The sequence below is a fragment of the Cololabis saira genome, chromosome 11 (assembly GCF_033807715.1).
Source record: "Cololabis saira isolate AMF1-May2022 chromosome 11, fColSai1.1, whole genome shotgun sequence".
In the NCBI taxonomy this organism is placed as follows: Eukaryota; Metazoa; Chordata; class Actinopteri; order Beloniformes; family Belonidae; genus Cololabis; species Cololabis saira.
In genome coordinates, this window is record NC_084597.1 from 9,278,804 (window position 1) to 9,291,202 (window position 12,399).

At 37.9% G+C, this 12,399-nt stretch overlaps 1 protein-coding gene across 2 annotated transcripts in view; it reads right to left on the bottom strand.

Moving 5' to 3' along the window:
- The window catches only part of ccbe1 (collagen and calcium binding EGF domains 1), a 66,764-nt gene that overhangs the window by 27,841 nt on the left and 26,524 nt on the right, over positions 1-12,399 (bottom strand). For both annotated transcript variants that reach the window (XM_061733268.1, XM_061733267.1), the window contains exon 3: positions 212-264. In XM_061733268.1, the coding sequence (XP_061589252.1) occupies positions 212-264 (53 nt within the window). The remainder of the gene's footprint in view (positions 1-211; positions 265-12,399) is intronic.

Consider the following 12,399-nt stretch of genomic DNA (forward strand, 5'->3'; position numbering starts at 1 on the left):
CACACACACACACACACACACACACACACACACACACACACACACACACACACACTTATCTACAGTACATATCTTTAGTTTTATTCATAACTGGCAAAAGGAGAAAGTAAAGGAGTAAGTTATGCAACAGCAGAACGTCTGGGTCACTTAGGACAGGAAGTCTGAAATGATCACAAATACACAAGGGTGATATCCAAACAATTTTTCCTACCTTCAGGAATGCACTGGCCCAACACAAACTTGAAGCCCTTGCAACATTTTTTCCTGTTAAAAAAAGAAAGACAGCATCATAAGAAAACAAAGTCAAAATCCTTTAACATTCAAAACTTTGCAGCTTAAACATTATTCAGTCAGGTTTTTAAACATGATACCATAGTGTACTAAACAACAATGATCAGGATTTCATTTTCTTTTCTTAAATTAATCTTAAAATCATGTAAAAAAGCCAAATCCTGACTGATGGTGATCCATTTTTGGTGTATAAGTCCCCGAGTTGATCATATTCTACCTTCCCACCTGTTTTCTGAGGAATGAGATCAGATCTGGGAAGTTTCCTGACAACGCAGCCAAATTTTCAATTATTTTTAATAACTTTTGTGGCTCGAAAAGGGGCTTCCACCTTTTTTTTCCTCCCCAGTTTAAGAAAATAACTTGTCCCCTTCTTAACGCTGTCCAGTTCTTGCATTTCCTGTCGAATGTCAGTATGTGCTGGATGTTTTTCTTGGAGAGAAGTGGTTTCTTTGCTCCCCTTCTTGACACCAGGCTGCTATCCAAAAGCCTGTGCCTCACTGTGCGTGCTGATGCATTCACAGCCTCAAGCTGCCCTTTCGGAGCAAGCTCAGCACTTGTGGTGACAATCACTCAGCTAAATCCTCACAAGGAAATGGTCACGGTTCTTGCATCGGGAGGATTTCTTAAAACGGATCGACCCTTACTTAATAAAATGCTTGCCTATGCAATAAATGGTTCTTTCTGGTGCTAATATTTTGAAAAAGCAATATTCTTGCCTGTGAGGCCAGTTTTGTGGAAGGCAATAATGCCTGAATGTATTTCTTTGAAGGTAAGCAGTTCTTGCACCAAAAGATAATGCCGTTGTTACTGACTTCCTTTTGTGACGACCGGTTGTCACACCCGAAAATAAACCCGAAAATAAACCCGAAAATAATCCCGAAAAAACCCGCAACACACCCGAAAATAAACCCGAAAAAACCCGAAAATAAACCCGAAAATAAACCCGAAAATACCCGAAACACACCCGAAAATAAACCTGAAAAAACCTTAAAATAAACCCGAAAAAACCCGAAAATAAACCAGAAAAAGCCCGAAACACACCCGAAAATAAACCCGAAAAAACCCGAAACACTTTATTTAGCCAGAATGATAAAGTGGTTTCAACTTCCCTTGTGGTGATCTGATTGCTGATTAGAGGTTAGTTCATTGGTTCCCAAACTGGGGGGTGAGCCCCTAAGGGGGGGCGCAGCGATGTTGGAAGGTAGATTAATTAAAAAAAAAAAGTTGTTTAGCTGTTTCTGCTGTTTTTTTTTCCTCAGGGAGATGGTTATTTTTGGAAAGCCTACTCACGTCACTGAAAAGATGTGGGTATTAAAGGTGTAATTTTTGTAGAGCAAATGTTCAGATTTTGGCTCCTGTTTGTATTGTTGTTGTTTCAATCTCTGTGAGCTGGTCAGGTTGAAAATCTATTTTTACCTAGATTTTTTTGCACATATGTTCAATATATGAAATAAATTGCCGTCGCATTTGAATGCAAAAGATGTGTGTGTCTGTGTTGGGGTCGGGGGGCTCGAAAATTCTGTTACGTACAAAAGGGGGGCCTGGCAAAAAAAAGTTTGAGAACCACTGGGTTAGTTGGTTATTTGTGCCTGGGAATATACACAGCTTAATCTATGTTTTTGTGATTAAGTTTAGATTAAGTTTAGATTAAGATTAAGATTAGTTTTTTTCGTTTTGCTGATAAAGCTCTTTGTAGTATATTTGAGAACATATGTTCACTTTACATAACAATGTAGAAAAAATGAGCATCACAACCACAAAGACTGAATCAGCAAAATTGTATCGGTGTCAGTGCCAACACTTTTGGCCGCCACTGTACAAACTGCTGCCTGCACGTCGTATTTCTTTTTGCTGTGTCTGCCTGTTTGTTCATGTTTGATGACACTCCTTTGAATTATCTTCAAAATCCTCCACCAATGACGTCATTTCAGCAGTAAAACTCCTTCCTAATAAGTCTGCTCTGCTCCATCAATTACATTTATTTACGATGTATGTAGTTTTTTTTGTTTTAAAAGTGTACTCTTTTACTTGGATGTTTTCAATTTAGTCAAAAGAAAGAGTCTAGTTCATTGTTAAATGCTTTCACTTTTTTCAATGAGGTGAAAAAAGATGAAGCAACAAAATAACTCTCCATCATCTGACAACAATTATTTATTGCATATTTCATTTTACGGTATAACGCCTACATGAAAACTTTCCGTGCTGGGTTTTATCACATCATCATCTTCATAAACCATCACCATCATCATCATCATCATCATCATCATCATCATCATCATCACCATCATCACCATCATCATCATCATCATCATCATCATCACCATCATCATCATCATCACCATCATCATCATCATCATCATCATCATCATCATCATCATCATCATCATCATCTTCACCAGTTATTACAAAGTACTTACTCACACAGCCTGGAGGAAAAGTGTTGCCATGTGTTAATTTCACAAAAAAGATGACAAAGTAATGAAATAATGACAATATTGCTCTCTTTGATTATACTGTTCAGTTTTTCTTCAAGACCAGGTAGCTGATAGGGCTATTTCATGCCATGATTCACTCCTGTACACATCAGCATTTAAAGTGATAATCGATTAGATCTATAGTGTTTGTCTGTTAATATCGTCAGATTGGTGTTAATATAGGTCAACATGTTGCTAATAGGAAATGTCTACAGTATGACCATTTCGACCATTTCAATTTAAGGCGGAGAAAGAAAAGAAAATCTGTATTTTACACAAGCCCACAGATGTTAACCACATGGTGGCTCTGTATGAAAAGTCAAGACATTAACAACTTGACCACTGTGAAAACAGATGCACTTGAGAAGATACACAAGGAAATAATTGGATAATATGAGTAATTGAATGGAAATACTTTTATGGAGTAGAAAAAGAATAGAGTGTGCTATCTGAAAGCAGTTAAGCTGACAAAACGCAGGAGGATTTCTAAGATCTCGCTCTTAAAAAGGCCCCAGAGACCCGGAGCAGAATGACTGTGTATTACATTGATTTTGAAAGGAAGAATGGCTTCATTTAGGCGTTTTATCTTCTTGCTGTGAAATTTTCCACTTGCTACTTCCAATTTTATCTATGAATCAAATGACACAGTTATAAATGGAAATGGATTCCTCTAACATAGAAATCTAATCCTAGTAAAAACAGAGTAAATCATAACCGCTGTGCCTCTGCTAATCCATAGGGTCTACCTTTTACAGTCAACTGTTTTTACAGTCATTTTGATGGGCACAGGATATTACAGAAACCAAGAAAACCAATCACATGACAGAAAATGTAATACCTAAAGAGGGGCCACAAGAACTTTCTTCACCACTCTTGAGACTTCCGCCAATGGAAATGAACCTTCAACAATCATATTTCAAGTCTGTTCAGACGTTCCACGCCACAGCAGAAGTCGTTGCATAAGAGGAACAATCCCTCCCCGGAGACTTTCAAGTCTGAATTTAAATAAACAGTTTGTGGCATCAAGTGCTTTTCTTTGACACATGTTGAGTACTTTTGAGCATTTAAGTAGCTGCATTTTAGGTGAGTGATTTAGCAAGTCATTTAGTGCAATTATTTATAAACCACAGACAAAGAGCTGTGCAGGTATTCACATGAGGCAAACTGATTGTGCTGACTTGAAATAATTGAACTCTTATTAAGTGTGAATCTAAAAAATGTTTTTACATAAGTCTTACTTTCTGTTATTTGCTTAGTTTCTTTTACAAATATATTAACTTAATTTGTACATCATACAACTTTCATTAACTTATTTAAAATACAAATTTGTACGATTAAAATTATTCTCTGAGTTAAAGGAGCTGTATGTAAGAGCAATAATAAAACGAATCATAAAATGACCCCAATATGTCAACGGACATTTAAAAATCATGTTCATTTCAAATACTTATGTCACTGACAACAGCACTCAAGCCAGGATATTCCAGTTTAAAAAGAGGAGTTGCAGCCCTCAACTGATGTTTATGTTGTCATTTTTTGTTTTGGCCTGAAGCTCCACCCTCCACCTATCTCCCAATCACCAAGTCAGTATTGTTTCTGAAGCTCCACCCTCCACCTATCTCCCAATCACCAAGTCAGTATTGTTTCTGAAGCTCCACCCTCCACCTATCTCCCAATCACCAAGTCAGTATTGTTTCTGAAGCTCCACCCTCCACTTATCTCCCAATCACCAAGTCAGTATTGTTTCTGAAGCTCCACCCTCCACCTTTCTCCCAATCACCAAGTCAGTATTGTTTCTGAAGCTCCACCCTCCACCTATCTCCCAATCACCAAGTCAGTATTGTTTCTGAAGCTCCACCCTCCACCTATCTCCCAATCACCAAGTCAGTATTGTTTCTGAAGCTCCACCCTCCACCTATCTCCCAATCACCAAGTCAGTATTGTTTCGGCATCCGGGTTGCCAGCTCGGCTCTAATTATCGCAGCCATGGCAGCCTACGTTCCTGCTGCATTCTGCAGCCTACCTGGCAACCTCTGGTCGGGGGGAGGAGGGGGAGGGTACACGCCGCTCAACAATATTTTGAAAGTGACTGCAGTACCAGTTTTGGACATTTCTTACAGACGGCTCCTTTAATGCTTGAGTTTCAGTATACTCAAACAAAACTAATTATTATTATGAATTTTTTTAAACACATCTGGAAGCCACACTACTCACCTTAGTAAGTTTATATCCACATCATTGGGGACATTTTTTTTTACTGGTTTCTTTATCTTTTTCATTTGGACTTGAACTACAAACATACAAATAACGACCTTGATGTCGGCAAGACTAGCATTCGATTAGCACTGTTATCTTTAGTACTCCCTGACATGATCATTTATTTTTCAGCTAAAGAAACAAAAATGCTAATGTACCTTGAGGTTGAAAAAACTACTTGAGTTCGACATATGAACCATTGACAGCTGGGATTATTTTGCATGTAGAACAGAACTGTATGATATCTTAAATGCATATGCTAATGATAGCGCTTGTTTAGTGAGTATAGTGCACCTCTAATGCACATGAACTTGGATTCAGTCTGGGCTGGCTAACAGTCTCCTCTGATTCAAACACCTTTGGAAATAAATGCATCAGCTTTTGTACATGTGTATAGAATAGTATACATTCTACTTTACAGTAAAGTTATATATGTATTGCATTATAGCCTGAAAACAAAGATAACTCGTTGGTCTAATATTTATCTAATATTTATAAGTATGAACAGAACTATTTGATCATAAGTAGTGAATTTAGCGAATGACACCACTGGGAGAAGAAAAAAAGCCAAATGTATTGTTGGAGGCGGCACTAAGCAACCCTCAGTGGTTTTGTGTATTAAAACTATTCTGCATTGCAAGTGCCAATAGTTTACACGTAAGAAGTGGCTGTAGTTGCTAATAAGGTATTCAAAATTGTTTAACTTAGTGGATTTGAAATGTGTCTTTGAAAAACCTCTGCATTAAACAATCCTGCACTTTAATGGAGCCGAATGATGAAATATGGAGCTAATAAAAACTAGCATAAGAGGTCCTCTTCGAAGCATCTAGAAGACTATTAAAGCGTGAATTCAACTACTTCATGTAACTGTTAATATGTTTGAATTTAACTTACAATACAATTTTATATGAATATATCTTTTTATCAGGCAACAGACAGGCCAAGCTCTGGCTACAGTGTCGCTTTTTCTGAAGCTACTGCTTAAAAGGAACCCTGGCTATTAAGACATGTAGGTCTTAAAAGATAAATGTTGGTATCAATTATAACAATGTGATATAAAAAACCTTTTTGATGTCTTCGTTTTTATAAAATTTGAAAATATAATTTAACATGTAGGTCGCCATTGTTGTTTACATTCTGGGTAGTGACGTCAGACGGTGGCTCCTGCTGGCCCCCGTCCACTGTTTTGACACCCAGAAACAGATTAAAACACAGCTAAACAGGTGACGGCGCACCAGAAACACAGATCAAAACACAGCTAAACATTAAGGTGACGGCGCACCTACAAAAAAGTAAAAAAAAAAAAAAAAAAAAAAGTGCTGCACCATAAAGCATGAACTATAAAAACACCATAAAACTCAGATAGACTAACAGACCACACGTTTCAACTAGCAGATAGCCGATGCTACAATAAAAACCCCAGCCAGATCTGGCGTCATTAAATTAAATAAAGATGTTCTTGCCTATTTGACGCGAAGTCTGCGCCTCCCGTTTCGTCAAAGTCCCGGGCCAGCCACGGCTACGCAGCCTGCAGCGCACCGCCACCCGCTCTCCGCTCCCCTCAGCCTCTGGTCTGTCATCACCCAGCACCGAGGCCGGTTTTAGGGGGGGGGTGGGGTGGGCTATGCCCACCCAAACGTGCATCCTGCCCAGTGACGTCTCCATCCCGGCGGCGGCGAGAGCGAAAGCATGCTTTATGGTGCGGCACTTTTTTTTTTTTTTTTTTTACTTTTTTGTAGGTGCGCCGTCACCTTAATGTTTAGCTGTGTTTTGATCTGTGTTTCTGGTGCGCCGTCACCTGTTTAGCTGTGTTTTCATCTGTTTCTGGGTGTCAAAACAGTGTACGGGGGTTAGCAGGTGCCACCGTGTGACGTACTACCCAGAACGTAAACAACAATGGCGACCTACGAGTTAAATTATATTTTCAAATTTTATAAAAACGAAGACATCCAAAAGGTTTTTTATATCACATTGTTATAATTGATAACAACATTTATCTTTTAAGACCTACATGTCTTAATAGCCAGGGTTCCTTTTAAAAAGGGCATTCATTTGGTTGCAGTCTGTAATTTACACTACATCCTATACACTGTACCTTGAACATAAATATACAGAAATGTGTATGTTTTTCCGTCTAATTTTTCCACGTCAGTATATGATACTGTAGTGTTTGTGGATGGAGGAGGATAAAACTTGGACCCAACTGGGAGTCAATCTCAGGATGACTTCCTGTGTGACCCAATATTTGATGGCACAATAATATCCTCATGAGGACAGAATGCACTTATAGCAAATAATCAGCTAAGAAAAATAAATTGGTTTAACTTAACAATCAAGAAAAAACAAACATCTAAGTCCATCTCAAAAAGATCACAAAAGAGGCAACGGCATCCCATGGAAACTGGATCTAAATCTGTGTTAAAGTTCGTTTATGCTGGACTGAGCTGTTATTGAATTAACATTCAGGGAAATGCTAAATAATATTTCACCTAACTGTAAAGTCTCTCATCATATAATTACAAAAACAGTTCTAAATGTATTTGGCCACTTTGCAGAATAAATATTTTTTCTAAATGTAATAATATTGTTATCAGGCATTTTCCATTTAGAACAAGTGATTTAATTTCAAGATGCTGATTTGTTCTGTCATCCCTTTGCTAACGTCTGTGAACGTAAACCTGAGAGCAAAGTGAGACTGTATTGATATGACCTAAGTAGAAGTTAAAACAACACGGCTGGTAAAATGTAGGGAGAAGGATAGTTGGCTTAAGGTCAGAACACTTAAGCAATAAAATAACTTAAGTGGTTATGATTTGTATGATTTATGTTCTGAATGTGGAAAATATGTCTATTACAGATGGCCTTGGAGATAAAGTGCTGATACAAGAAAAAAACAAAGCATGACTGTTTATACTATACATGGAGTTTTCCACATATTGAAATGCAAATCAATGAGCCAAGTAGTGTTTGCAGAGTAAAATATTTATGTAGAAAGTAATCTGTAGGAAAAAGAAGAAAAAGAAAAATTATGGCCAAATTAACTGTTTATAAACTTCTAAACATAAAGTGTGGTTGATGATCGTTTACTGCTTTGATGACTGTCTAATAAACGAAACAACTGTCAACGGCAATATCTGGCATTGATTCCAGAAAAGCTGTTCAAGACTTCAAATCAACTGCTCCCCCTCTATTTGAACAGCAGCGACTGTTCATGTCTAAATCCCCCCACAGTGACCTACTTGGGGGACAGTCAAAGATTCAGCTTAGGCTATTAGAGATGAAGCATGGCATGTAATAATGGGTGATATTTTATCGTTCACGATAAACTGTCAAAAAAATTCCCCACCGTAAGAATTTGTTGTTTATCTCACGGTAAAAACGATAAATTCCCGTTGATGAAGTTTTTGTGTAAAACTGATTTATGGTTCTGTGTTAAATCCACGCACAACGTACGTGAAGGAAGGAAGGAAGGAAGGAAGGAAGGAAGGAAGGAAGGAAGGAAGGAAGGAAGGAAGGAAGGAAGGAAGGAAGGAAGGAAGGAAGGAAGGAAGGAAGGAAGGAAGGAAGGAAGGAAGGAAGGAAGGAAGGAAGGAAAGGGGAGAAGGAAGGGAGAAAACAAGGAAAGAAGGAAGGAAGGGAGAAAATATGAAGGGAAGAAGGAAGGAGAGAGCAGGAGGAAGGAAGGAAGGAAGGGAACAAGGAAGGAAGGAAGGAAGGAAGGAAGGAAAGAAGGAAGGAAGGGAACAAGGAAGGAAGGAAGGAAGGAAGGAAGGGAGGAAGGAAGGAAGGAAGGAAGGAAGGAAGGAAGGAAGGAAGGAAGGAAGGAAGGAAAGGGGAGAAGGAAGGGAGAAAACAAGGAAAGAAGGAAGGAAGGGAAGATGAAGGGAAGAAGGAAGGAAGGAGAGAGCAGGAGGAAAGAAGGAAGGAAGGAAGGAAGGAAGGAAGGAAGGAAGGAAGGAAATGAGCCTGAAAAAAAGAAAGAAAGAAAGAAAGAAAGAAAGAAAGAGGAAGGGAAGAAGGAAGAAAAGGGGAGAAGGAAGGGAGAAAACAAAGAAAGGAGGAAGAAAGGGAGAAAAGATGAAGGGAAGAAGGAAGGAGAGAGCAGGAGGAAAGAAGGAAGGAAGGAAGGAAGGAAGGAAGGAAGAAAAGAGGAAGGGAAGAAGGAAGGCAGGAAGGAAGGAAGGAAATGAGCCTGAAAGAAAGAAAGAAAGAAAGAAAGAAAGAAAGAAAGAAAGAAAGAAAGAAAGAAAGAAAGAAAGAAAGAAAGAAAGAAAGAAAGAAAGAAAGAAAGAAAGAAAGAAAGAAAGAAGGATAAATTCCTGTTGATGATGTTTTTGTGTAACAAACATGGCAGATCTGAGAGCGAGATAGATTTATATTTGAAAAGTTGGAGTTGAATTTGTATTTTCTTTATCGTCATTTTTATCCTTATCGGGATAAATGCCAGAAATTATCGTGATACATTTTTTAGTCCATACCACCCATCCCTAATGGCATGATAGTCAGTACAAAAGCAAAACCCCAAAGAGTTACGACGCAGAAACTCGCAACGTTTTATTGTATATGCCGAGAATGCAGAACACTGCATGCTGCTTGTTTGCTCGTGTACTTCATGCAAATCACAAAACAAATCCGAAACATATGTGGATTTCATTCATATTCACAAGTGAAAGAACAAGGGCGAAAGATTTCCTAACTGTGTTCATGATACTTTTCTTCAAGAATACCAATGAGCAGAGTTTGCAGGGTCAACTGCAATCCAGGCATGTTGTCCTGACATTTTCACTTTCACACACAGAGCCCTACACTTGTTCAGTGATCACAACATCACAGACATTCTGTTTGTTTTGCCACCTGTGCCTTTTTTCACCTATAGGTTATTTCATTTAGCCAGCAACACGTATCGTTTTACAAGGGCCCCTTGAAATCTAGACATAAGCTAGTCTGACCTCAGCCACCCGGGGTGAAGCATAAGCACTCTAATCACCTTATAAACAGAGGCCGTCCTCTGAATCAACATCGTTCGCCAGCTTGGCCTGGTTTTGTTTTGTGATGAACCACACTAATTCACACTGACACACAAGTTAAAGTGGAGGAATACACAGAAATCTGCACAAGGATGAAGAAGACTACATGAGCAGCCTGTTCTCTCGAACAATCACTGAACTGAAACTAAAGGGTATCAAATACACAAACACACAGCTGTGAGACAACACATGCGGTTTGTGTGGAGGCTTATTTTTCTAGCATCGCTGCCAGTGATATACAATAACACGTCTGCATTCCACACATGAGAAGATGTTTTTCAAAGTGAAGAGGACTCAATATCTTCACGTTGAGTCCTGTTAGTCCTGATTAAACCAACATCAGTGGAGACACTAGTGAGCTATACAAGCCTTTTTGAAAACTGCATGATAATGGAGTAAATATCGAAAGAGTAAGTGAACTTAGATTTTTGGGTGTTGTACTGGATGACAAATTGACATGGAAAGCTCATATCACATGTTAAAAAAAAGATTTCTAAGAGTATTTTTGTTCTGAACAAAGCAAAATATGTATTAGATTATAAGGCATTGCAAATTTTATATGGTTCACTGATTTTACCTTATTTCAATTACTGTGTGGAAGTCTGGGGCAACACATATACTAGCAATGTACATCCATTGTTTATCCAGCAGAAAAGAGCGGTGAGGATCATTCATAAAGCAAATTACAGAGAACACACCAACAGATTATTTATTAATTCGGTACTTAGTAGTTGAGTTACAGACATTATTAGTTATGCATAGGGCAAAAAGAAAAGTATTACCAAGTAATCTACAGCAGTTGTTTGTTTTTTCAAATCCAGAAGTTATAGATTATAGAAGGAAATATAATTTCAAACATCAGCATGCAAGGACCACTCTTAAGCAGATGTGTATATCGGTTGTGGGAGTAAAACTGTGGAACTCTCTACAGAATGATTTAAAGGAATGCACAAATTCACTTAGGTTCAAAAAAATGTATAACGATAAAATATTTAAGTTATATGATCATGAATAGACTGGGAATTAAGCAGTATTATTAATATATGTGGTTGGTTCTATTTAAGTGTATATTTTTGTAAATATTGGTTACATTGACTGTTCTTTTTGTTTTGGTATTTAATAAGGGGCAGGTAAAATAAGACTTGTCTTCATCCTGCTCCTTTTCGGTCATGGGTGTGTAGATTGACCACCATGCACGAAATAAATAGATAAATAATGTGCATTAAAAAAAACAACAGCTATTTTATCTAGTCCCAGCTTCTCAAATCACTGAAGACATCAACATGATTAAATGTTCATGTTTTTGGTAATTTGTAAATTACTTAATTCATCAGCATGGACTTGCACTTGATATGCTGGAAACGTTACAGTTTAAAGCAGATTTATCTTATTGATGTACAAACATATGCACACAACCATCACAGTATCTAATTTGATCATCTGGATTCTTTAATGCTGCTAAAGTCAAATGATGTCGTAACTCTAAAGAGCATCACGGATACGCAGATAGGATAATGTTGTGCAGCTGGCACTGATGTGACGTCGGCATGTGCAACACTTATCTTGATGAAAACCAGAGCTGTGAGAAATACTGCCAGCTGCGTCGTGAGGACAGCAATGATTCTAGTAAGTTCAGGCAAATTGGCCTGAAAGATTTTAACAGGTATTGTGAAAAAGAATGTTGCTCAAGTAAACTGTTGCTGCTGTGGACTACGTTCAGGTCAGGCTGTTGTTGCCACTTGGAGATTTCTGTTATCAGCTAAAAAACACAGTCAATTTCAGTCATCAGAACATTCGTCAAAGTTATTGGTTGTTACGTCAAAGCAATTGCTGCCCTTTAGTCGGGATAAACTGAGAGGACGAAACATGGAATTTGCTCTATTTTGAAAAAACAAACAAACCCCGAAACAAAGTGATTTGTTTTCTACCCATTCAGCTGGACACATTCACTTGTGTGCTTGACCTTTTCCCTTGAGCTCAATTTTAATGGCAGTACAACAGTTTAGCAGCTGTTTTGGCCTGTGTGCACTGATGATACACAATTAAAAAGAAAGAGATATCTGCTCATCTGCAAACGTGAGAGAATTCATTTAAAGGACTTATAGCCCAATATAAAGCCTTGGGTTTTTTAAACATTGGCCAAACTTAATTAATTGAACAAATTGAAACAAACTGTTAGTCCTAAACAAATAATTGAATAAAAAAAATATATATATCAGTGGATTATTTTCTAATGGCATGATATACACTGTCTTTTTGGGGAGACTTCCCTACGCTTTATTATCTCCTGTATTCCGAAACATTATTGCATATCCAAAACATTTACTAAAACTGACAAGTTAAACCCACTC